The sequence below is a fragment of the Lissotriton vulgaris genome, chromosome 2_1, assembly GCF_964263255.1.
Source record: "Lissotriton vulgaris chromosome 2_1, aLisVul1.2, whole genome shotgun sequence".
NCBI classification, from domain to species: domain Eukaryota; kingdom Metazoa; phylum Chordata; class Amphibia; order Caudata; family Salamandridae; genus Lissotriton; species Lissotriton vulgaris.
Genome location: NC_141687.1, coordinates 372,176,684 through 372,202,881, shown reverse-complemented (window position 1 = coordinate 372,202,881; position 26,198 = coordinate 372,176,684). Strand labels below are relative to the sequence as shown.

At 43.2% G+C, this 26,198-nt stretch overlaps 1 protein-coding gene across 2 annotated transcripts in view; it reads right to left on the bottom strand.

Moving 5' to 3' along the window:
- SMG6 (SMG6 nonsense mediated mRNA decay factor) overlaps nucleotides 1–26,198 on the bottom strand; it is a 1,283,123-nt gene that overhangs the window by 1,251,293 nt on the left and 5,632 nt on the right. For both annotated transcript variants that reach the window (XM_086955188.1, XM_086955187.1), the window contains exon 2: nucleotides 755–2,480. In XM_086955188.1, the coding sequence (XP_086811314.1) occupies nucleotides 755–2,472 (1,718 nt within the window). In that variant the 5' untranslated portion in view covers nucleotides 2,473–2,480. The remainder of the gene's footprint in view (nucleotides 1–754; nucleotides 2,481–26,198) is intronic.

The following is a 26,198-nucleotide window of genomic DNA, read 5'->3' as shown; positions in this document are numbered from 1 at the left end:
AGTGCTACACCCAGCAATGGTGATCGGGATGATTTTGCCCACCATGCCATGTCGTGCATGACGGCCAGTCATCTGTCAATTAAATGTATGCAAAGGTTTGAGATACAGATGTGCCTCAACATGTATTATTTTTTTAGAGGCACGCTACACTTAATATCTCAAATTTTGTTTGGAGGTTCTTCCCACTAGTAGAGTATACATGTCTACATTTTCAGCAAATGCATCTGTTAATAATGTTTGTGAGTTTTCGGGGGGGGGGTGAGGGGGGGAAATTCTGCTACATGTCTTACTTTGTACTAAATCTAGATACCTGTGTAGTAAGCAGCTGTTGCTCCTTTCGAAACAATTTTCAACCACTACCCGTAATAAGGCACATACAATTTGTCAGAACAGATCTCCTACTGATATAGGAAGTGGTAGCCCTTTATCTATGGGCTGCCTTGATCTTGATGAAGAGACTAAAAAATAGGTCTGGGCTGTGGCAAGCCCTGATGTCAGGTGCGTGTTAACAGTATTTTAGGTTATCTTCTTGCTGTTATGATGTATGCGTTTAATACTTTTTATATATACCCTCCCACAGTAGGTTCTTTTTAACCTTTTTCCCCTTAGTACTTTTTTAAAATCTTCTTTTCGAATGTTTTTATTGCCTTCCTATTGCTTTGTTTTATTGTCTATGTATGTATTTGTTATAGCTACTGCTGAAAGCAATAATACAATATCTTGATGATCAGTACTCTGATACTTTGCTTCCTACCTGAGCACAGTCATCTTTTCCAAACCCTCTGGGCTTATACGATCCCTAGATAGCAGGTTGCTGAGCTGTACCTCCTGATTGTCTGCCACACGCAGTAGTTGCCGTAGCTCTTGCTGCTGAAGGGTACGAACCTGCTGCTCCATCTCCTCAGGGCTCAAATGGCTGCCAGCAAAGGGAACAGGCAGGTAATGCTCAGAAGGGGCTGTGTATCCTGGATAATATGAACTGGGATACACACCGGTATGGGGGTCCACAGAGTATGGCAACGAGTAGCCGGCATAGGGGTACTGAGAGCCTGGGATACCAGGCCTGGGATAATAGTAGGGGTTGTCAGAATTCTGAAACTTATAGTAAGCAGCTTGAGCAGGTCGCGCATAAGCGGAGAGTGAATCTCCCTGTGAAGAGGGAGGGGCTTCATCATCGGTGTCCAAAAAGTGCAACTGCGAGGTTTGTTTCTTCAGTGCAGGTTTTTGCTCTGGGTTGTTTGGGTCCCAAAGACGGCGATTGCCACTGGCACGACCTCTTCCTCTAATACCCTTGCTGTTACCACCCATACCAAACAAAAGCTTCAGCTCAGAATTGCTAGATTCAGGAGAGCCTCTATTAGCTAAGTTGGTGTTAGCTGGGAGGACAAGGATTCCTCGGCCTCTCCCTGGGGCATTTCCATTAAGGTCTTTCCCTTCAGTCCTTTTGCTTGCAGGATCTGCTCGCTGGAGAATCTTTGGTTCTTTCTTCCTCCCCTTGTCCTCTCGAGAACCACGGCTCGCAGGAAGGTGGGTGCTGGAGGTCCTGCCTTGGAAGGAGCCTTGGTGACTGCCCCGGTTTTCTTTGCCAGCAGTTTTCCTCTCACTATCTGCTCTCCGGCCCAAGCCCCAGTCTGACTCATGTGTCTCTTTCCCAGGTGATTCAGCTAAGTGCAATCGGTCATCATCCAATGAGTCAGTGGAGGAGGTAGACACCTGCTTTTTTGGGCGGGGCCTCTCTCGGCTCACTTTCCCCCGGTCTTGTCGTCTTTTGCTACCATCAGGTTGCACTACTCCCTCTCCACTGCTGTTGCTGCTACCAGCAGAGCTGGTGCTGCAAAATCTGTGCCGGGTCCGGCGCTTGTCTGAGTGGGAGTAACGCTTCGTAGGCCCACACTCTTTCTCATCCAGTGTTGGTTTTCCAGGTCTCATGTCATCACTGCCCTTTCCACATTTTTTTGCCTTTTCAACCAGTGGAGACTGAATACTTTCAGAAAGTGGGGAAGGTGCATTTTTGCAGTCTACAACGCGCTTTGCCTCTGACTTTGACTCCTGTGTGATTCTCAGCTCGTCTGTGTTCTTGGCAAGTTCCTCATCAGCGAACTCCATTGAGGGCTCATTCACCTGCATACGCCTGCTGGGCTGATATATCTGCTGATCAGGCTTCTTCGCTCTTTTGCCAAATTTAGAGTATGGGTCACTCGGGTTGGACGAATCTTCTTGACATGATGATCCATATAATCCCTCTGTCTCTCCACTTTCATGCTGGAGGCCATTCTGCTGAGGAGACTCGTTCTCTACAGTCTGGCCAAAGCCACCCTCATTCTTGGATTCCTCTGAACAATTCCCCTCGCTTCTTGAGGTTTCCAGTTTAATCAGGTTTTGTTTGTTTCTCAGGCGGGAGAGTCCAGGTTTGTAAATTTCCATGTCTGGACGACGGTTGTCCTTTCGCTGCCTAGGCTGCTTCATCTCCATTGTATTATCTAAAAGAAAGTCGAAATGAAAACATTAGTCAATTGAAAAAAATCAAACATATGTAAAGAATAGATAATTGAGCATCTCTCGCATACATAGGTGCTTCTCATGGCTGAGTTCTACATTACAAGATCGCTCATCGACTCCCTAAGGAGGAGCTTTATTGATTGCTTAGCTACTCATTTTGAAATTAGGAGATCTGGGTTCAATCACAGTGATCCCTAACTAATTATAAAATTATATTTTAGTATAACGACACAAATATTTTATATATATATATATATACATATATATATATATATATATATTCACTAAAAAAACATAGGTTTCACAATTGTTATAGTTGGGAATTAGCATTTAAAAAACCTTTGAAATTCACTGAAAAAACCATAGGTTTCACACCAGTTATAGTTAGCTGAACATTTTACTCATACAAAACCAATGACAATTCCCACGTTATAGTTAGTTGGACTCACTATAACTCGCACGCAATCCACTGCTGATGATGTCACATATTACATCATTCATGACATGGTCAGTGACATCACTGATGACATCTCAAATGACATCACTGATGACATCACTGATGACATCATCCAGTGAATGTGTGTTTCTGTAAAGTTAAAATATGTTTTACATATTGAAGAAAGAGTGTATGTATGAGTGTGTGGATGAAGGATTTAGTAGGTGCGTGACTGACTGTATGAGTGAGTGATTAAATGGGTCTTACTGAATGCATAGGTTAGTGACTAAACAGTCTGAATGTGTGCATCATTATGTCTGTTGTTGTGTACGCTGCTGCATGTGTTGATTAGTAGCTATATGAGTGGCTATATGGGTTATTGATTGGTTGCCCAAGTATTTGTATATGAGGGTGAGTATGTGTGGGGGTGGCTGGGAGGTGTGTGACTCTGTGCATAGATGTGTGAGCAGTTGATTCACTTGGTGTATGGGTTCAAGAGTGCCTGTGGAAACAGCTGTATGGGCGGTTGACTGTGTGCATGGGTGTGTTGGTGAGTGAATGAATATCTCAGTGCTACATGTCCAAGTAAGTACATATGTAAAACACAGTGCATGTGAGAGTTGGCATATATTAATGACTATACATAAGAGCCTGTGATTGCGTAAGTGACTGTATAGTTCAATGTGTACTTGTATCGGTGATTGTAAAAGAGAGTAAGTATGTGTTAGTATATGTTTGAATAAGTAAGGTTATGTGTGTATAACTGTATAAATGAGGAAATGGGAGTGCGATTGATTCTTTGCATGACTGACTAGGTGTGTGAGTAACTCCATGGATGAGTGGTAGTGTGTGAGTATCTCTATAGGTGTATGAGTGCACATGATAATGTTGTATTGATGAGTGACTGTATGTATGAGTGATTGTATGGGTGAATGAGTGGATGTGTGTGTAGACTTAGGAATCAGTGAGTGCGTATGTAGTAACTGGTATTGGTGTGTCAATGGTTTCTGGAATGGTAGTCTGTATTTAACACTGGATATATCAAAAGTTAGATTAGAATGTGAGGAGGTGCATCGTTTTATCACATGAATGATGTCATCAGTGATGTCATCAGTGATGTCATTTGAGATGTCATCAGTGATGTCACTGACCATGTCATGAATGATGTAATATGTGACATCATCAGCAGTGGATTGCGGGCGCGCGAGTTATAGTGAGCCCAACTAACTATAACGTGGGAATTTCAATAGTTTTGTATGAGTAAAATGTTCAGCTAACTATAACTGGTGTGAAACCTATGGTTTTTTCAGTGAATTTCAAAGGTTTTTTAAAAGCTAATTCCTTACTATATCGAATTTGTAACCTACGATTTTTAATGTGAATTTTTTTTTTAGTAGCTGTTTTTTATAACAATTATTATTTTATTTTTTTCTAAAATTATTTTTTCAATGTATTTTTCATGTAGGTTTTTTTTTTAATCATTTTATCTCGGAGCGCTCAGGGTGCGCGCACCGGTGAGCTTACCCGAGAGCGCTATTCCCGCTTGCGAGAAAAAAAAAAGTTTGTATTTAAAGTAAAAAATAATGCAAGACATTTAGTGGCATACTTATAAAAGTACTATTTTTGATTTTAAATACCCGTATTTTAACTTTAAACGTATTTCCGAAAAGCTAGCAAAACGTCATTTAGGCGCGCCGCGTAAGCGCTTCCGGAAGCACCTACGTTCGTGCCGCCCCCGGTAGCGCCTACGTTCGTGCCGCGTAAGCGCCCCCGGAAGCGCTTCGGTGCGCGCAGCGTAAGCACGTCAAGTCATGTGACAATAAAATAACACTTTTTATTGGTTCTTTACAGCTTTTTTTACAACTAATGAAAACCCCACCCATTTCCTTCACTACCTCTTTCCCTTTGGAGAGAGCAAGACCTGTTCCCTGTTTATCTTCATTACTTTAGAAAGAATGGCTGCAAGACCACCTAGCAGCAGTGAGGACTCTGATGCGTTTATCCAGGAAGAAACTCCTCAGCCAAAGGTGAAGGAGCACTTTATCTGGAAATTTTTTACTATTCCACCAGGAGAGAAAAAGGTTAATACTCCAAAAGTGGAGTGCAACATTTGCCAAACTGTTCTTTCACGGGGTGACCCTAGAAAAAATATAGTTTTGGCAACTCAACAATGATCAGGCATTTTCAAAGGAGGCACCCCCAGAACTATGCCCGGGAGAGTGTCAGAGACCTGGCACGTAATCCCCCAAGAGATGGCGCCTCAACTTCCACCGGAGGACAAACATCATCGGGGAGAGGAAGATCAGTGGAGCTGATTCCCAACATTCAGCCTGTTTTCAGCGACATCAACATTCGTTGTAAGCAGTGTAATGAACTGCTTTGTGTTGGAGAACAGAGTATCCTCCTGATTGTTTGCAAAAGGGAAGAACACCGCTGCCCTCCCCAGCCCTAATTTTTTTGCTCCTGTTGAGCAGTTTGGCATTCCCTAATCTTGTGAGTGTTGTGGAGAGGAAGTTGATCAGATGTTATGTGCTATTTTAGCTTGAACATGAGGGGAACCATTGCATTGTTTTATTTTTAATGTGGATAAAACAGTTTTTTTTGTCTGCTTTATCGACAATACTTTGAGATCCATCTGTTTGGTGTACTGTTTGACATGGTGAATTTAGCGGTGATGGATTTGGCCACGGGGATTTCAGGTGTTTCCCTGTGAGCTGGTGACCGCAGAAGCTGCTTTCCGTTCTGAATGGGAGGTTTCTCCAGTTCTGACTGTTCGGTCACGTAAACAAAGTAAATCCTGGGAACTGAAATCTATTTTTTCATCAAAGTCCGCAGATGAATGAATTCCAGCATCTTGCGCCTATAAGCGATGCAATACTGCGCCTAAGGTACCCACCACAGCGCCACCACGGCACCACTCAGCGCCACCACGGCATCACTCAGCGCCACCACGGCATCACTCCGCGCCACCACGGCATCACTCCGCGCCACCACGGCATCACTCCGCGCCACCACGGCATCACTCCGCGCCACCACGGCATTACTCAGCGGCATCACTCAGCGCCACCACGGCATCCGTCAGCGCCACCACGGCATCACTCAGCGCCACCCCAGCATCACTCAGCACCACCCCAGCATCGCTCAGCACCACCCCAGCATCGCTCAGTACTACCCCAGCATCGCTCAGCACCACCCCAGCATCAGTCAGCACCACCCCAGCATCAGTCAGCACCACCCCAGCATCACTCAGCACCACCCCAGCATCACTCAGCACCACCCCAGCATCACTCAGCACCACCCCAGCATCACTCAGCACCACCCCAGCATCACTCAGCACCACCCCAGCATCACTCAGCACCACCCCAGCATCACTCAGCACCACCACAGCATCACTCAGCACCACCACACCATCACTCAGCACCACCACAGCATCACTCAGCACCACCACAGCATCACTCAGAACCACCACAGCATCACTCAGCACCACCACAGCATCACTCAGCGCCACCCCAGCATCAATCTGCGCAACCATTCAACAACAACTGGTTCAAATAGGTTCTCTCAATGTTTCAAGCTTTATTACAAATGTCACAAAAAGATGTTAATATTTCACTTCTGTTCTTGGATTTTCGTCACAATAAAATACACTAAACATAGCCTTCACAAACGTTATTTACAAAAGTTTAAGCTATTGCCATTATAAATTACAATCACTTTTATTTAAGTATGAATTATTTAAAAAAATTAAAAGCCATTGTAATTTGTAATATCAATACATCCAAGTCACGTAAATACAAAACATGTTGCATTACAAATGCTATAGTTGTCACATTTGCGAAAGTTATAACTATTGGCATTGCAAATGATAAAGCTATTAATTTAGCTATTTTCAAAACCAACACATAAATAAAACAATTGTCATTTACATGACCAATAGCTCAAACTTTCCTAATGCGAGACCTATTGCATTGCAAATGCTTGTTTGAACGTTGTACTCTTATGTCGCATTCTGATGAGAAAATAAGGACATTTAGAGAAGCAATGCAGGATCTACAGTAGTACTGAGTGCCAGGATATAGACAAATGAACAGGGACCTTGCCGATTCTCATGCTCAGACAGGTTAAGTTTACATGAAGAGGCTCTTTCTGAAATAAGCACCTTCTTAGGGAAATAAACAAGGCAACATCAATTTCCCGGGGCTGCTGAATCACCACCAGATGATGATGTCTTGTAGTGTATGAAGTCGTAAAATACTTCAAATGGCTGAACTAGATAATCTACATAAATCACATAACAAATACAATGAGTTTGCATTAAAGATTTTCCTAAAAAGGTACAATTGAAAAGGGGTGTACTGCTGCACGTATTTTAATATTCTACAAAGAGGAGTAGCAGCTCACAAATGAGGTCTAAGGTGCTTCTGGTATCACCCAGCATTGAACATGTAAACCTCAAACAGTATTCAAATAACTAATGAAACCAAGCTCTAAGCAATTTAGGGCCAGATGTAGGAGACCAAATACCGGTCGGTAACGGCTGATTTCGGCCGTTACCGAACGGTATTTGGGTATTGAAATGTAGGGGGCCTTTATTTTACCGAATAGGTAAATTTACAGTTTCGGTAAAATACAGAATCGGTAAATTTACCGATTCTGTAAATCCAGATGTAGGTGGCACTGCAAACAGTGCCACAGGTCCCTTAGAAATTCGTTATTTACCATGTTACCATGTTATAATACTATTGCATGGTAAATAACGAATTCCTGTGTACATGCACATCTGTGCATGTACACCTGTGCCATGTGGCAGACATTCATGCCCTAAGGGCACACAAGCCAGAAACAGGGGTGCAACAAGGTGTCAAAGTGACACCTTGTCCCCCTTGGCAATTCGGTATTTTTACCGATTCGGTAATTACCGAATCGGTATTTGCCATTGATTCCTATGGGCTTCAAGGCCCATAGGAATCAATGGCAAATACCGATTCGGTAATTACCGAATCGGTAAATACCGAATCCTACCGATTCGGTAGTTGTTACCAAATAATTACCTACATCAGATTTACCGATTCATGAATACCGAATCGGTAGAATTCGGTATTTATGAATCGGTAAATCTGATTTACCTACATCTAGCCCTTAGTACTTAAACAAATAGGCGACCATCATACATTAATGAAAAAAAATCACCTTGGTTTCCAAAAGTCAATAGACTGAGTATGGTACACAATCTTTCCGTCCTTCAATTCCTTTCCTCAAGGGACTAGGAATATTTAACCATCTATTTTGCACAAAAGCCGAGGCACATCAAAAGATTAGTTCAAATCTGTATCACAGGCATTGACCACCATAGTAGAAAAGAGGAAGTCCATAAATCGATTTCAATGTCCTTCTGTGTATCCTTTATTCCATATCAACAATTCCAACACAAGAGCAACAGGCAGCCGACACATGGTTCATCCGAAAGGACTTTCTCAAGGCTAGAAACACTAGCAGTGCACGTCGTATTTTCAGAGTCCGTTTTTTCCTAAACAACGATCACAGTCGTCTGAGCACTAAAAGCCTAGTGGATGCGTAGACATACAGATCCAAAAGAATGTGCCATCTGTACTGTATTATTGGGAATCAGTACGTAGCCGCTCAAGCTGTCTTGATTTTGCATACTCAAGCCTTGATAAGCCTGTACTGGTAATCAACTCAGAGTGTGTTCTCCTCCGAAGCACTGCGGTATAAATGTTAAACAGTAAATAGAAAATGTAGTATTTGCATCCAGGTTTTGCGAGGTCTTTGTTCATGAATTTGTTAACATCAATTGACAAATGCACAGGAACATTGTAGAAGATATATAGTTGATGTCAGCAAATGTAACTGCTTTCGTAAAACCAGTAGAAAACGACTCACTGTTTAAACATTTACTGTTTTACTCAAGGGTGTCTACCTCCCTACCATTAACCCTACCAAACCAAGTACACACTTCCTCAATAGAACAAAGAAGTACACAGTGGCCTTCTTTTATAGCCACAATCTAAGTGAGACAGTACCAAGACGAGATGAATGTCAAGCCCACCTGGTGGTCGCTGCTTGCCTCACACAAAGGTAAAGATAACATCTCCTCTCAATGCCAATAATGTCTAAAGACTCATAATGACTGCTTTGATTCAATCAGGCAGCTGGAAGCTTATCACATCACCTCCTTTTCAGAGATTTCAAAAACATTTATGCTCAAGGTTAACACTCACCCCATGTCACCATCATTGTACTGAATATTAGTTCTAGTCTGTCATCACTGCTTACAGCACTGACTCCTTTTGCAGACAAAATCAAGGAGAAATGACAGAAGGCCTTGCAGATCACTTCAAAGAAGGTCCAGACAAGGGTGGACAACAGTCAAGACACCACCCTCCTGGAGCTGTGCTAGATTTATGAGAACGAGCTCACAACTTTACGGAACACCCAGCAAGAACCATCTCCTAGAATTCCATGCAAGCTCCTTTGTTTGCTCACAACGGACGCTGCTTAAGCCAATGAGGTCTTGGAAAAGAGCTGGTCTGCAAAAATTCTTTAAAGAGGGTACACCAAATAAGACACAGACAACTTAAATGCCCAATGGAACACAAACCACGGGAGGAAAAAATAGATAGAGCAACAAGTGGGTGGATTCATATTGAAACAAAAGGGTGACTTAATATGTAACACAGCATTCACCATTGCCCACAAAGATACAAAGAGATAAAGTCTCAATTACAAAATACATAGTATGACACGTTGATCAACCATTAGCACTCATCATATGCGATAGTGCAGGGATCTTGATAAGATGTAGGATGTTTGAGGTGGTGATTGAGGGATAAATATACTGCACACTATTTGATTCCTTTTAGACATACATGGTCCTTTCACTATGGAATTTGTTCCATTGACAGTAAAAGAGACCTCGTCAACTAAAATTTAATTTAGCACAGAATGTTTCATAGTGTTGTCTTAATGTCCATTACAACACAAAATCTGCCTAATTTCTGCACTTTACTGTTTGCCTGGATAATAGCAGTACTAGCAGTATTCGACCCAGCAACCGCTTAAGTTGGACAATTAACCCTGGTGTGGACGATCTCTCACACATAATGGTTTAGTTTTGACTTCAATTTAGTTCTACAGAAAACAGCAATAGTAAATGTAGGTGATCCTTCTATATATCCCAATATATGGGCCTGAATATTAATTATTAATACCTCAGAGTGCTTAATGCTTCTATACAACTCAGGAGGAAGTATTGTGCAATTCATTCTACCTATATTTTACAATTATTTTGCTATTTGATCAACTAAAGTCTGAGTATTTCTTAGCTATTCAGTTTGTTTCTATTGCAGAGGGTAAAGGGAGGGAAATCTGAGGGTTACATGAATTAACCATTTATTTGTAATCAAACTACTCGCAAATGCACACGATCTGAAGTAACAAATCAGTATAAGTCAAATTCAAAAGCCAAAAGATCCCTCAATACAATAAAAATCATTTAAGATCTGTTTAAGGAATCATCCATCAATTTTTAATCAAAGAACTAAAACCAAAATGTTTTAAAGTGCACAAGGCACTGAGGCAAGGGGACAAACTCAGATGGCAACCTCGTCGGTAGAGCAAGCAGAAATAATGGTGTTGGCTAAACAGTGTTGAATTTGATGCATCAACTGGCTGAAGCCTAATGTCCAAAGATTGATGGTAATTGGTCATTCATTTGTTTCTGGACTCCTTTTAAAGGTTTTCCTTCATCTACTAAAATTACATACCCATGTTGACTAAATGAAAAAGCCAAAATATGATTGGCTTAAAACAGCATCTCCTCTTGGGGGAGAAAGCATACATTGTATTTTAAAGAGTCTGAGGTAGCTTTTCTGCATGAGTCTTGGAATGTTAAAAAGGGCCCCTCTAACAAATTCAAGGAGCTCCAAATGCTTAACATAAAAATATGGGCAGACCTAGGAGTGGCCTAATATAATTTTTTTTAAGTGCAGTGACAGATGAAAATGTAATATAATAAAATTATCAGTTATCATACTCGCAATTGAAAAAGTGTTTAACGCGGTTATGTTTTTTGAACAAAGAATGTTGGAGATCATTTACTTTTCTATTTGCTTGGTTAGCAATTGCACATAATTTTGCTCTTGGATCTACGGCTTTTAATTCAAACTCGGCCCACTCACAATTATTATAGCCGACGACTTTAATGGAAACCTTTTTTATGACAATCGCCTACAAAAACAGTAATATTGATAGACGTGAAGTATTTGACATACTGGAGCAAAAACACTCATCAGAGGAAAATTGTGGGGCAAAAATACCCACGAGGCTTTGAATTGATACACATTTATTTCTCATAAATGTCATTCTGTCATCAAATCGCCAGCTCATTGTACCCATGAATCAGTTCAGTGCAGGATTGTATATTCATCCACTGGCCTGGGTTCACTTACTGGAATCAACTTGAAATTTTAATTAAGAAAGAAAGTGATCATAAACGTAAATCAATATCTTTTGGTTGGGAGAAACATAAATCTGACTCCCTGGAGCTACCCATAGATTCCATTGTGAAACTAGATGAAGAGCCCGTATTCACCTTGCAAGTGAAGTTAATAATAATTTAGATTGCAAAGTAGACCATAGATATGTGCAATGCATCACCTAAACTCAAAGATCACTAAAAGTACTATTATTTTAAATTTGAAAAAATTGTTTAGAGGTTGACTATTCTTTACAGTTTATGGCAAGTACAAAATGGATGAATTCATGGTAAACTTCTAGAACATTTACATATAAGCAGGTTTAAGATAAACCTTCCCCAATTAAAACTGGAATAGAGAAATTTCATTATATACGAAAATATGCAGAATACATAACTATAAAAACGTGTTGGAAAATGGCCCTATCTGAAGGGTCGCTCTAAACTTTTTGCCTTCCCTGACACTTACACATGTATAGGCAGCGTACTGGTTCCCAAACCAAGAGCTGATTACCCTCTACTGACATTCTGAAGCTAGGGCTAGGAAGAAAGGGCCTGTGTGTACTTCAAAGGCACAACTGGGTATAAGTATTGCAGATCTGACCCTACCAAGTCAGTACACTTATGGACCTGTGAACAACTCAGACAGGAGTAAAGACTGATGTGCTACAAGGATTGTCCCTCTGCTTTACTGCAGTTCTGGAAGAACTACCTTTCTGCTTTGCTGTGCTGCCTTGCTGATCTCTGCCCTAATGAGGACAAGGACCAGACCAATAGCACTTGAACCCAGAGTGACTGCAAGGGCTTGCTGGCTTACCACCTGTTCTGAAGTCTCAGGTCATCAAAGACTTTCTTCAACCCTCCAACAGCACTTGAACTTGGCCATCTGAGAGTCCAGCCCTGCCAAGTGGTGCTAATGCAGTCCTTGGCCCTTGAAAGGGGACTTGTGCTGTACAAAAATACCATCAGAATCAGCACAGTGAAGACATTGCGTCGATGGTAACCGACACATTGCTTTTTGATGCAGACGCAGGAGCTGACTGACGACATCGCTTCAAAGGACAGCACAGCTTGACGACGACAGATGGTGCGGCTCAACGACGATGCAGTACCTGCATCGTAAATAGGTTCAGAGGAAGTCTTCATCGCCTGCGCGGACCGGGACTGATGCATGGAGTCTTCGACGTCAATGCTTGCTTCATCCAAGGTACTTTTGTGCGTGACCTGCATGAAACCTCTAGCCAACCTGCCCTCCATCGTGGTCAGCCAAACACACAAGATGATGGACGGAATGTTGCACGATGGCAAAACATTCACCTCCAGTCACAGATCTGGGGTTAATCCATTGCTATTTTGCTCACCAAGCCACCCCAGTTCAGACATGGCCATATGTAAATCAGTCTTGACCCTGTGCCTCATGGGATCAGTCCAGCCCAACTGCCAAGCCATGTCTTCCCTGGACCGTAATCAAGCATCCTAGGACTGGTTTCTGGCTATCAGCCATCTTCAGCCAGGATAGCTTGACTCCAGTGGCGTAGTGAGCAGGGGACCCACATCTGGGCATACCCTTCCCACATAGGGTGAACAGCAAAACACACAAGATGATGGACGGAATGTTCCACAATGCCAAAACATTCACCCCCAGTCACAGATTTGGGTTTATTACATAGTTATTTTGCTCACCGAGCCACCATCGTGGTCAGCCTGAACTACGGATTTAACCCCGGTCCAGCGCAAACTCCAGTAACCCCTAAGCACTATTTGCTTCTAAGCATTCCTTTTTGATTTGTTTTTTTACAAATTCATAACTCCAGTTCTCCTTATTGGATTTTTGTCATTTTGGTCTTGTTTTATTCACAAAAAATATAATCTATTTTTGAGAGTGTGAGTGAGTGAGAGTGTGAGTGAGAGTGTGAGTGAGTGAGAGTGTGAGTGAGAGTGTGAGTGAGTGAGAGTGTGAGTGAGTGAGAGTGTGAGTGAGTGAGAGTGTGAGTGAGTGAGAATGTGAGAGTGTGAGAGTGAGAGTGTGTGTGTGAGAGTGTGAGAGAGTGTGAGAGTGTGAGAGTGAGTGAGAGTGTGAGAGTGAGTAAGAGTGTGAGAGAGAGAGTGTGAGAGTGTGAGAGTGAGTGAGAGTGTGAGAGTGAGTGAGAGTGTGAGAGAGAGTGTGAGAGTGTGAGAGTGAGAGAGTGAGAGAGTGAGAGAGTGTGAGAGTGAGAGAGTGAAAGAGTGAGAGAGAGTGAGTGAGTGTGTGTGTGTGTATATTTTGCACAAATACTTTACACCGCCTCTTTAGATAACCATGATGGCTCTGTACCAAGCTGCCAGGGGTGTGGAATTTAATAAAATATCTACTTGTCCATGGGGCAGTTTGCTTCATAAATCTGCTTGTCCTTCAACAGTACAAAAGGGGGTGGTGATGGACAGAGCATCTGAACCAATCAAACACTCACACCCAGTCAACAGATCTGGGTTAAATCAATCACCCTTCTTTAGCCCACTCTGCCACCCCAGTTCAGACATGGCCATATGCAAATCAGTCTGACCCTGAGCCTCATTGGAACAGTCCAGCCCGAACTGCTAAGCCATGCCTTCCCTGGAACGGAAACAAGCTTCCTAGGACCAGTTTCTGGCATTACAGCCGTCTTCAGCCAGGCTTGCTTGAATCCAGTGGCAAAGTGAGCAAGGGACTCACGTCGGAGCATACCCTGCCAACGTATAGCGAACAAAACGGTACAAAAGGGGGTGGTGATGGACGGAGCATCTGAACCAATCAAACACTCACACCCAGTCAACAGATCTGGGTTTAGCTGTAGAGGGATTCGGTTCCCAGGGTATCATCTTATAATTTCAGCGTACGCAGACGATACCCTACTTTATATCAGTGATCCTGCCCAAAACATGTCCCCCATCCTTCCCGAGATGGTGAGATTCGGCGAACATTTGGGGCTCAAAATGAACTGGGAGAAGTCGGTCATATTTCCTCTCACCCCAGCGACGCTCTGCGAGGAACTAGACTTACACCTACAATGGACCTCGGACCCAGTATGCTACTTGGGGGATACAGATTCACACGGACCCTGAGCTGGTGTTTCGAGAAAATTACGGCCGCGCTATCACTAAGCGCGAGGAAGATATTGCGAGATGGGTCTGCCTCCCCCTCTCCCTTTTGGGCAGAATATCCCTTATGAAAATGGTGGTTCTTCCCAAATTTCTTTTCTAGTTCCTCAAAATTCTGATGGTTTTGCCCACTCATTTTTTCAAATCACTACGGACACTGCTGATTAGGTTGGCGTGGGCCGGCAAACAGCCACAGTCAAGCAGGAATAATTTGGATTACCATACTCTATGGGAGGGCTTGGGGCCCCGACCTTGATCTTTATTATTGTGCTGCCCAGCCCTCGCATGCATATTATTGGGTACTTCAACAGCCGACTCCCCTGCACATACACATTGTCGCAATCCCCTGCCCATTTGGCGATGGCCCTGTTCCACACACCGCACCGGGACCCTAGATTCGATTAATGCCACTACACATGCCTGGCACAATCTTCTTAACCTCCAAGCACTCCTAATATGCTCCCCTATCACCCCTATTGCCTGGTGCGAATGGCTCCCGACTCTTACTGCCCCAGAAGCATTACACTCCCTAGGGCTGGACACTATTGGTGACTTCTTCAGTTGGGCAGAGACGGAGACAGTTTAATAACAGCTGAACCCCGAACACCAATTTTAACCACCTTTCACTATTTTAGGGCCGACAGTGCACTGCGTGAATTACTGGGAGAGTATTTACAGGAGCCCCCGGAGGTTCACTCCTTTACTGCTCCAATACGGGCCAGCTCCCTGAAACGGCTGGTTTCCCAAATATATTCTAGGACCATGGAACTTCGGCGACATCATTATACCAAAGCTAGGCTTGAATGGCAGGCGGACTTAGAGCTCACAATAGACAGTATGTGGACATATTGCTGTGAGGCCACCAAGCGTATCTCCCTCAATAGACGTCACCGCCTCATACAATTCAAATTCCTTAATAGAACTTTCACACGCCTGTGAGACTGCATAGGTTTGGGCTCCGTGAAGCAGTCGATTGTGAGAGACGTAAGGCTGATTTTATACACCTTGCATGGCTGTGTCCGGTAATCGCGTCCTTTTACCTACAGGTCTTTGCTGAAATTAGTGCAGTAATGCAGGTAGTGCTCAGTCCTGACCTTCTCCTGGCCCTGCTCGGCTATTCCAAAAAATTGCAGAAACCTATTAAACGCCTAGTAGATATGATCCTATTAGTTGCAAAGCGAGTCCTTGCCATGCCTCCCACCCTGGTGCAGTGGTCTAGAGACATGTTATATTGCAATACTCAAACAGAGGTGTATAGTGAATTGTTACCCCCTCGCAACCGGACCAAAATCTTTTGGAGCCTGTATATTACCTACATGGCATCTCATGCTCAAGCTTCTCCTCCCCCACCTATCTCCGCAGAGGGTACATGATGGTCAGAATGCTTACTGTCGAGATTGGAGCACCTGGGGGGGCTATTGACTCATGCTCGGTGTGATGTGTCATATTATAGTGTCTCTCTTATTACTCGACGAGTTACTCGACGGTCAATGTCATTCAATATTATTAAGTGATTGGCTCTGGACTTCATGTAATTATTGATCACTAGGGTATAGTGTTTAAGATCGACAAACGTAAAATATAAACGCTCCCTTTTAATCGTTATGTATTTCTGCTGAACGATAAATAAATTTAAGCCCTGCTCAATGGTTCCTATGCCCTTTTGGAATCCATATTGAAGATCGCTTATTACACCGTTGTCCTCTGCCCAATATTGTAGTTTTTCTAAAATGACTCTACCAAGGATCTTTATCGATGAGTCAAGTAAGGATATTGGCCTATAACATACACAGTTTTGCCTATCTCCCTTCTTATAAATAGGGACAATGATCGATGTATACCATGACGGGCTTAAACCCCTTGCTAATGCTGCATTAAAAAGCTGTACCAGAATGGGACCCCAGATGTCACTGTTCGCTTTGTACAGATCCGCTGGGATCCCGTCTGGACCTGCAGTCTTTCCACCCTTTGTGGCTTTTATACTCCTTAGGACTTCGGGGAGAGTTACCACCAGTTTTTGTACATCATCCCCTTTCTCATACACTCTGTTCAGTCCTATTTCGGGAGTTTCCTCTAAAGACATATAAAGAGTGGAAAAATGAGTAACCCACTCATCTTCATTTATCGCAATTTCAATGTGGGCTTTGAGGCTATCGCAAAGGAATGGGGCATTTACCACCCTCCAAAAAGCAGATATATCATTAGATTCTGAAGCCGCACATAAATCTTCCCAGGCCATTTTCTTTATGGCATTTTTCCTATTGATTAATGCCAAATTATAACTTTTTCTTAAATCTCTTATTAAAGAGAGATCCTGGGGCACCTGGTGTATGGCGTGTTTGAGCTCAGTCAGGGCCTTGGTACATTCCGTATTAAACCATCTTCTATTATTCTTGCTCCCATTCTTTAACTCCACCCTTAGACTCTCCTTAATAAAAGAAGCTATAATGTAGAAGTGTTCTATTATATGTTCACTCATGGAGTCTTCATCCAGGCAGACTAAAACTATCTGTGCATGCATTCACCAACTTAGCTAAAAATTCCTCTGGGACCACCTTGCTCCACTTGAGTGTGTACCCATTTTGCCTACCAAGCATCACATCCTGAACTTCATGGGTAGGAGGCAGACTTTTTGCCATACCACAAATGGAGTATCCATCTCAAGAACTTGTGGGAGATGATCACTCATAGGTGAATCCAAAATCTTTAATCCACTTAATTTATGGCCATAGCTATTTGAACAAATAGTAAAATCAATGGTGGATGCTGCTCCTCTACCAATAAAGGTCGGGGCAAATAGTGTTGGTTGGTGAGCCACTTCATTTGCATATCCCAAGTCACAATTAAACAGTATCTCATTTAGCAGATCCCCAGTTAGAGTATGGTCAAAATGTGTGAGATTAATATCTTGCTCTAACATTAGACCACAGATGCCTTTTTTTCCCTTTTTACAAAGTGAACAATTAAAATCCCCCCCACAGTATCATTGCTTCCTTTCACTTGTTATCTATTTCACACTGTAAATCATTACTTAACATTTTCAATATGTCCTGTATTGCACTTCTTGGAATATTATTATAAAAATGTATGATAATGACACTGGCTCCCCTCTTAGTGTCAATTACCAATTTGTGATAACAACTACATTTGGGATAAAATCGTACCCTCTCATATGACAAACAATTTGAGAGGAACGTAATTAGACCACCCTTTGGTCTCCCATAAGCTCCCCCCACTGCCGGCGTACAATAGGTTTTATATCTGTTCATATATATAGGATCAACAGTCCAAGTTTCCTGGAGGACCACAATATCTTGATTATCTATGAAGGTTTCCCAAGAGGGGTTGGTCATTTTCTGTCTTAGGCCTGCGACGTTCCAAAACATCAAGCTACAGGTTTCTTTATTCTCATTTACTCATACCAAGTCAGTGACGTAAAATCCCTTTCCCTTCCCATTTTCTTCAAAATTACTTTTATCATGGGCTTTTTTGGGTACTGGGGAATGACCATCCTGATTCTTATATCCCGCTCCATTTTTACATGTATTAATCTCCTTCACCAGGTTTAAACTTCTTACAACTTTATTGGGCACATCCTGTCGGGAACTACTGTCAATAAAATTTGAGGGAGTACATAAAGAAGGGATGCATTGGGGGACCATTTCACACTCTGGGCGTCAATCGACAGCCTCTAAGTTACTGAACCGATTGCAACAAGGGATCAAAGATGGAACAAACTGTGGACCCATCCAATCTGCACTATGCTGCTGTCCAGAACGAAGGGTTCTCCCAGCCCCTCGTTGTACTAAGGACCATCCATCATCTCCCCCCACTCCCCAGCTATTTGGGTTAGAATGCCTATACATTTCATGCCCCCTCCCTCCACTAGAGTAATTTGAGTCCCTAGTCCAGCTCCATCTATTGTCTGTTTACTCTGCTGGCATATAGAAATAGGACAGGGGTCTGGCCACAATTGATGCTTTATAGTTTCTTAATTCCCGTGAACAAATATAATCCACCGTATCAGGGTCTTCAAAGGTTACAATCACACAGTCCCCATGAGATCTTTTTCTATTGTTCCCCACCCAGGGGACCCTTCGGACCATTAAGACATGACTTCTTATATCTGGTGGTAAAGGATGGTTAGAATTTAACCAATGTAACACCTTATTTCTCAGTGCCCAATAGGATTCTGTAATTTGGGTAGGCAGTTCTGGGACCCCAGTCAGGACCACCACGTAGGGGCATGGCCCGGGTGGTAAATTGGTGTTTCTATGTTTTTCGGCCCTGTCTGGCTGAGATTTATCGGGGTTTTGAACCGGTACAATAGGATCAACCGGTTTATCTGTGGTTGCTATGATTGCAGAAGTAGGTGTTGCACAAGCTGTACTTGTTTCTGAATAAGTTGGTTTTAATAAGGGGGTTTTAGGTGCTACTTTTTTCCCTCCCTCTGCACTTTTCTTTAGATGTTTGCAGTTTATTGGCCAGCAAAATTGCTGGTGTTACTATTTTTGACTGACCAATATACTGTGCTTTTATATCTTTCTGCAATTCATTAAGTTGGGTTTCTATCCCATGAAGCCTTTCTTCTAGAGGAGTAAGTAAGGATTTAATTAGGGCCGTAAGGGTGCATATTAATGGATCTTCCCTTTCTCCTGTTATGTCAACACTATTAGATGTGGTGTTATTAGAGAAAATATCAGATAGTGTATCGTCTAGGGTAGTAAATAGATGTGATTCAATTGCCTAAGAAACTGGCTGTGGTGAAATGTTCTGCTCATAAAAAAGGTGATGATTATATTACCCGAGGTAATAACTATGGTGATGAAATTGCCAAGCACTGTGCTAAAAACCAAATTTCAATAAATCGGAGAAAAGCTGAAGAACATGTTCCAAGTCCTTTGATGCTAACCACTGTAGTCGAGACCTGGCAGGAAGTGAAACAGATGCAGGAAGAGGCAGGGACAGAGGAGAAAGATGTCTGGATAAAATCAGGATGTAGACAGAGGGAAGAAAATGAAATTTGGGTTTACAAAGATGAAAGACCGCTAATGCCCGATAGCATGATTTCAGATATGGCCCGAATGTACCATGGTCAGGCCCATATTGGAAGAGAAGCCATGATCCGTCTTTTTAGACAGACTTGGTATAATCCCAAATTTAGAATGATTGCTGAAAGTTTGTGCCAAAGGTGTTTAGTATGCCAACAATTTAACCCAAACAGAAAAACTGTTGTAAGCCTGGGAACCATAGGACGGGATGGTGGCCCATTCACAAGAGTTCAGATGGATTTTATTGAGCTACCTCCATGTAACAGACTTAGATATGTTCTTGTGATAATCTGTTTGTTTTCACGATGGATTGAAGCTTTTCCAACACAGAGAAATTATGGAATTACTGTTGTAAAACTGTTCTTACGTGAGATAATACCACGTTTCGGGTTTCCGGTCACGATTGAATCGGACATAGGCCTTCATTTCCAGAATGACCTTCTGCAGATCTGCGAAGCTCTGGATATTCGCCAGAAGCTGCACTGTGCATATAGACCTGAGGCTTCAGGGGTAGTTGAGCAAGGGAATGGAACAGTTAAGAATAGAATTGCATGGGGAGGAGCTACGACATCAACCAAGATGGCCGCATAGTCTCCCGGCTCCACTGACCTCCGTCCTACGCTTTACTATCCTGTCACCTATCCTGATTTCCTGCCCCGGATCCGTGTGTGTGACCTGATTTGCACTCCGATGATGTGATCCCAGAGTTTCTCCGACATCGTGGAGCGGAGTACCATCGAGGACCGATTTGAGGCCTAACCCAGCTGAGAAGCTGGGGTCTCGAGTGCTGGCCTAGCCGGGTCCGAGTTGAACAACAACGGACTGTTGAATGCGGTTGGGTCCGGTCTCTGGAACATTCGGAATTTCGGGATTGCTCTGCTACCATCTGCTGCCTGGTGTTCTATATGAGGTGAGGTGACGAGTGACGCACGCGCTGTGTTGCGGGGGTCCCGGACCGGGGGTCCGGCATTCATATCGCTGGTGCCCCTTGGGTTGGAATCTCACTACGCGCTACTGCATGCTACCAGTCTGTCCCTCATGGCTCATTCCTGCTCCGCCTAATCTTCCCCCGGAGAAGGCGCCTCTCTGGTGGGAACACCATGCCTGAGGAACAATGGAGGCTGACGGAGCAGGCTCAAAGTGGCCCGTCATTGCGGACAGTGCTGGAGGCCCTTGTGGCACTTCAGGAGACTGTTAAATCCCAGACCTGCAGCCTGTTGTTGGTGGCGGATAGAATCAAAGGATTGAGACCGGATCCTGACTTGACGCCCGAGACCCGGCGGCCGGCTCGCCTTTCGATCGACGCCCCGGTGGCGTATTTAGACCCGGCGCTGGAAGCTGTATTTGCCCCTATCGCAGTGGAACTACCCGAAAGTACTGTGCTTGGTGACTCAATTAATCCGTTGGAATCCCCGGTTTTGCAACTGTCGGAACATTTACATGCTGTCCCCACTTCGGATCCTTTCAATTGGTACTGTGACCTGTTTTGGACTATGTCGACCCCCCTCCCCAGTCGGTCTATCAAGATGGCGGATAGGATAAAGCCTGGCTTCGGAGACGGGGAGGGGCATCGTTGGTACCAGCCGACTAATTTGGGGCCTGCCGTTCTTTTTTCATCTGAGGACCTCTGTTCTGCCAACTTCTATGTACCTTTTGACATTTTGAGGACGGGGCTTTCTTCCCCTGACGGACTCAGCGAATTTAATCGACGGGGCCAAGGCTGAGATTGTTGTCTGGGTTGTTCATTGTGGTATTATGGTTAACGGGATTGTTTTATTGCATTAACGGAGTCTGGGGCGGGGTTGGTTAGGACGGGGGCGAGAGACCGAGAGTGCGTTGAATAAAGCCCTCCTCCATTTCCCCTCTTTGGGTGGGGTTTAATTTCTTTTCCTTTTTCCCCTGTTTCTTCTATATTTCGGGTTTCGGTTCTTGGGCGACAGGCACGCTGCTAGGGGGGTAGGCCGTAGTCATCTGCAGGGGTGCAGGGTGGGGGGTTGTGGGATGGGAGTTTTGTTTTTTCTTTGTTTCTATGGCCTGTTTTTTTTTCTCTTTCTCTTCTTATCTTTCTTTGGCCTTTTCTTTTCTCTTTTTCGGGGTCAGTGTAGTGGGTTCATTGTTCGGTCCATCTCTGCTTTCACATCTGTGCCTCAACTCTCGCGATGTTTCGGGGCCACGGGGCGGGCATAAATGTTGGCGCGAACCGAAATAGTATACTTGTTTATCCGGGTGTCGTCTGCTTTAACGCCACTGACCTACATGAAAACGAATTAACTGTGGACACACTGCTATTTCGCTCGCCCCCTCTTCATAGCTTGAGATATTGTATGGCACCTGATCCTTCTATTCTATATTATAAAATGAAACCTTTTGTATCCTGTTCCCAATTTGATATGTCTTCCAACCAGTGCGCATTGTGGATGTAGCGACTATGTTCCCCGGGAGGCTGGGTCTGAAGTTTTGATCGTAGTATTGTGTTGCAATTGCTTAGCGGCTAGCCCTGGGGGTTGTAGGCCCATGTTTGTATCTGGTTGAAAATGTCAAATAAAGGTTTTTTTTTTAAAAAAACAATAGAATTGCAAAAATGTGTTTGGCAACAGGAATTAAATGGCTAGACGCATTGCCGCTTGTTTTGATGACATTGAGGAGCATACCTGACAGAAAAACTGGATTAAGCCCTCATGAGATTTTGATGGGGAGGGTGATGAGACAGGCTTATGTATCTGTTAATAAGCAATTAGCCATTAATGATGACATCATACTGGATTACTGCAAGAATCTGTCTGATGTGGTAACTTCTGTGCTCCACCAGGTGGGAACGGAAGCAAATTCCAAAGAGAAAAATCCAGCTCATGACTTAGTCCCTGGGGACTGGGTAAGAGTGAAAGTTCACCGTAGGAGGAATTGTTTGGTACCAAGGTGGCAAAGACCACATCAAGTTATCTTGGTCAGTACTACTGCAGTCAAGTGTGCTGGACTGAAGAGGTGGGTTCATGCGAATCACACAATCCGTGTGCCAGAACCTGAATACCCATACGACGGTGAAAGTACAACTGACTCTGAAGGTGGACCAGATAAGGATCCAGATACTGAAGATCTACAAGAACGTCGATATCTGGAAGTATCAGAAGCCAGTTCTGCGTCTGAAGGTGAAGGTGACAGGGAGATTGTTGAAATACCAGATTCAGAAGATCAACTTGAAGATCGAGAATCGGTAGAAGCAAGCACCAGTAAAGACGCAAAAGAAAGTGAAAGGAAAGTTGCTGAAGAGAGGAAAACTGAACCGCAAACAGAAGACTCTGGAAGCAGGAACGGAAATCCTGAAACAGGGGAAGAGGAAGTAACTCATGATGAAAATGAGATTCCAAGTACCAGTTATGAAGGTGTTCCTAACAGAGTAACAGTAGAGAAAAATAAATCTAATGAAGACCAAGACATTGTGAAAATCATAATTAATTATACAGTAGAAGATACTGAAAGTGAAACTGATGACAGTACAGACGTGTCTCCATTAAGAAAAAGTGCAAGAAAAAGAGCTTGGAGAGTGGAGTATAATATAATAGAGCCGAAGACTAAGAAAGTCTGCAAAGGAGACAACTGGCCTAAAGGAGCTGGAGGATTGAAATTCAAAATAGTGAATACAGCAAAAGAGCAAGAAGATCAAGTAAATGAGATTACCAGTCAAAAAGAAACACTGGGAAAGAAAAGAGACTATTCAAAGGCCAAAGAGAGTGAGACGTCCAAATCAGAAGTACAAATCACCTGAATGGGCATACATTATCCTGCCACCAATTGATGGAAGTAAATAGTAGTCAAGAAAATCTGTACGACCCAAAGCCAATTGGGAAAAGTGAGTAAAAAGGTTGATTAAGAAATAAAAAGTTAGGTGCTCAAAGTATATGATATTAAAGTAAAAAGCTTGAAGTCCTGTAAGACGGATTTGTAAATATAGAAAGGGTCAGAGTTCACACAAGGTCGAAGAAAACTTGTTAGAAAAACTTAAATATAACTTAATTTAGAATAGAACTGACACAAGGTCGAAGAAAAATGTGTTAGAGTGCTGAATAGTGTGAAACTTACAGGTGACATAAGGTCGAAGAAACGTTGTTAGGGAAAAATGGCAATGAATAACCATCGTACGAAATGCTCTATTTTTAGAAGATGGTGTAGGTGTTTTACTATTTGTATAAGTTTGTTAGTAGTAATGTGGACAATATTAGCTATTGTGATTCCTTTTCAAACTAATTTAACAAAATTAAAACCAAATGCAATCAATCAATCAATCAATCAAAGCATTTGTATAGCGAGCTACTCACCCGGAGGGTCTCAAGGCGCTTGGGGGGATCCTCTACTGCTCGAACAGCCAGGCCTTGAGTTGCTTCCTGAAGGCGAGGTGGTCTTGGGTCAGGCGGAGGTGGGTGGGGAGGGAGTTCCACGTCTTGGCGGCCAGGTAGGAGAAGGATCTTCCTCCCGTTGTGGCTCTTCGGATGCGGGGGGCGGCGGCGAGGGCGTGGCTGGTCGATCGAAGCTGGCGGGTGGGAGTGTAGAAGTTCAGACGGTCGTTGAGGTATCTTGGGCCTTGGTTGTGGAGAGCTTTTGGTGCGTGGGTGAGGAGTCGGAACGTGATTCTCTTGTTGACGGGGAGCCAGTGCAGGTTTCTTAGGTGTGCAGAGATGTGGCTGTGTCGGGGCATGTCCAGGATGAGTCGTGCTGAATACGCTGGAGTCTTTTCTGGAGTTTTGCGGTGGTACCGGCGTAGAGGGAGTTGCCGTAGTCCAGTCGGCTGGTGACGAGGGCCTGGGTGACCATCTTCCTGGTTTCGGTGCGGATCCACCGGAAGATCTTCCGTAGCATGCGTAGGATGTTGAAGCATGACGAGGAGACGGCGTTGACTTGTCTGGTCATCGAGAGGGAGGAGTCCAGGATGAAGCCCAGGTTGCGTGCGTGGTCCGTTGGTTTGGGTGCGCTGCCCAGGGCAGGGGGCCACCAGGAGTCGTCCCAGGCGGAGGGCTAAGATCCCAGGATGGGGACTTCCGTCTTATCTGAGTTCAGTTTCAGGCGGCTGTTCATCATCCACTCAGCTACCTCTTTCATCCCTTCGTGTAGGTTGGTTCTGGCGGTGGCGGGGTAGTTGGTGAGGGAGAGGATCAGCTGGGTGTCGTCTGCGTAGGAGAGGATGTTGAGGTTGTGTTGGCGTGCTATGGCCGCAAGGGGGCTCATGTAGATGTTGAACAGCGTGGGGCTGAGTGATGGGGCTGTGGTGGGGCTTGAGCAAGCTCAAGTAAGCAAGTTGAGAAAGGAAAGGTACCCGAGACTCATGTATACAATCCAGAATTGCATCAAGATAGATCTACAAGTGATTATAGTAACAACTGTTTTTCGAATTTACTGCTTGAATATATTAAAACTATGAATGTACATGACTGCTATGTGTGTGTAAAATTACCAGCATCAGTGTCAGAAGGGGTGACCTATCACCACATTCCTCTTACATATGGAGTAACTTGTAGTGTAATTGCAAGCTTGTTTTATAAAACTGGAAAGCTGGAATATCAACATTCCAATGTGGATGAAATTTTTGCAAAATTAAAGATTGACAATAAATTGAATAAAGGAAAGCATGCAGAGGTAATGGGAGAATATTTCTTAGAAGTAGATGAATTAACACATGAATATGCTTTTGCTCATAATTTGACATGTAAAATGAGAGTTGAAGAGAAAACTTTTTAGGCATGGTTGAGGAAAGAAGAATTGCTTATAAACTAAAAGAGAAAATGGAACACAAAAAATCAAAATATTATGTTTGATGATGAGAATAATGAGGATAAAAATGTGAATGTAGCAATAAATATAGATGTGCCAATGATGGGAAAGTGTAGGTATTAGAAGAGACAACAGCATGTATGACAATTATTCTGTGGGAGCAAGTCAATGTGAAGATACCTCTAGAATTTTAGGGGGTTGGGGATTTAAAGGAGGAAATGATCCTGTTTTTCCTGGAATGTATTTTATTTGAGGGAACAGAGCTTATTATAGGTTACCTAACCACTGGTACGGGACATGTTATGTGGGTTTGGTCTTTCCTAAATTTTTACATGTAGATAGAGGTACTAATGGAAAGCATGAGCTAGGTAAAGTTCTAAGTCGAAAAAGAAGAGAAACTGTGTTAGGAATAATAGGTGATGTGTTTGGAGCACTGATACCAGCAGTGGGAATTTCGTTCAATGCAAATAGAATTAGAAAATTGTCCACAATTGTTGATTGATTATCAACAGACACTGCAGGAGGATTTCTGATGGTGAATACTGAAATGATTGCTATGAGAACTATGGTTTTGCAAAATAGACTTGCTCTTGATATAATTTTAGCAAAAGAGGGAGGAGTCTGTGGAATTTGAAAGTGCAACATTGTTGTACTTATATCCCAGATAAAAGTCAGAATATTGAAAAGCATATTATAAACATTAAAGATTTGCATGGAGAAATTGAACTACTGGAGGTTGAGGGTGTCCTCGAAAAGCTGGGTAAACGTTTATCAGCAATTAAACATTGGTTTCAAGAAATAGGTAGTTCAATTATAGGTAAAATACTAATTCCAATAACAG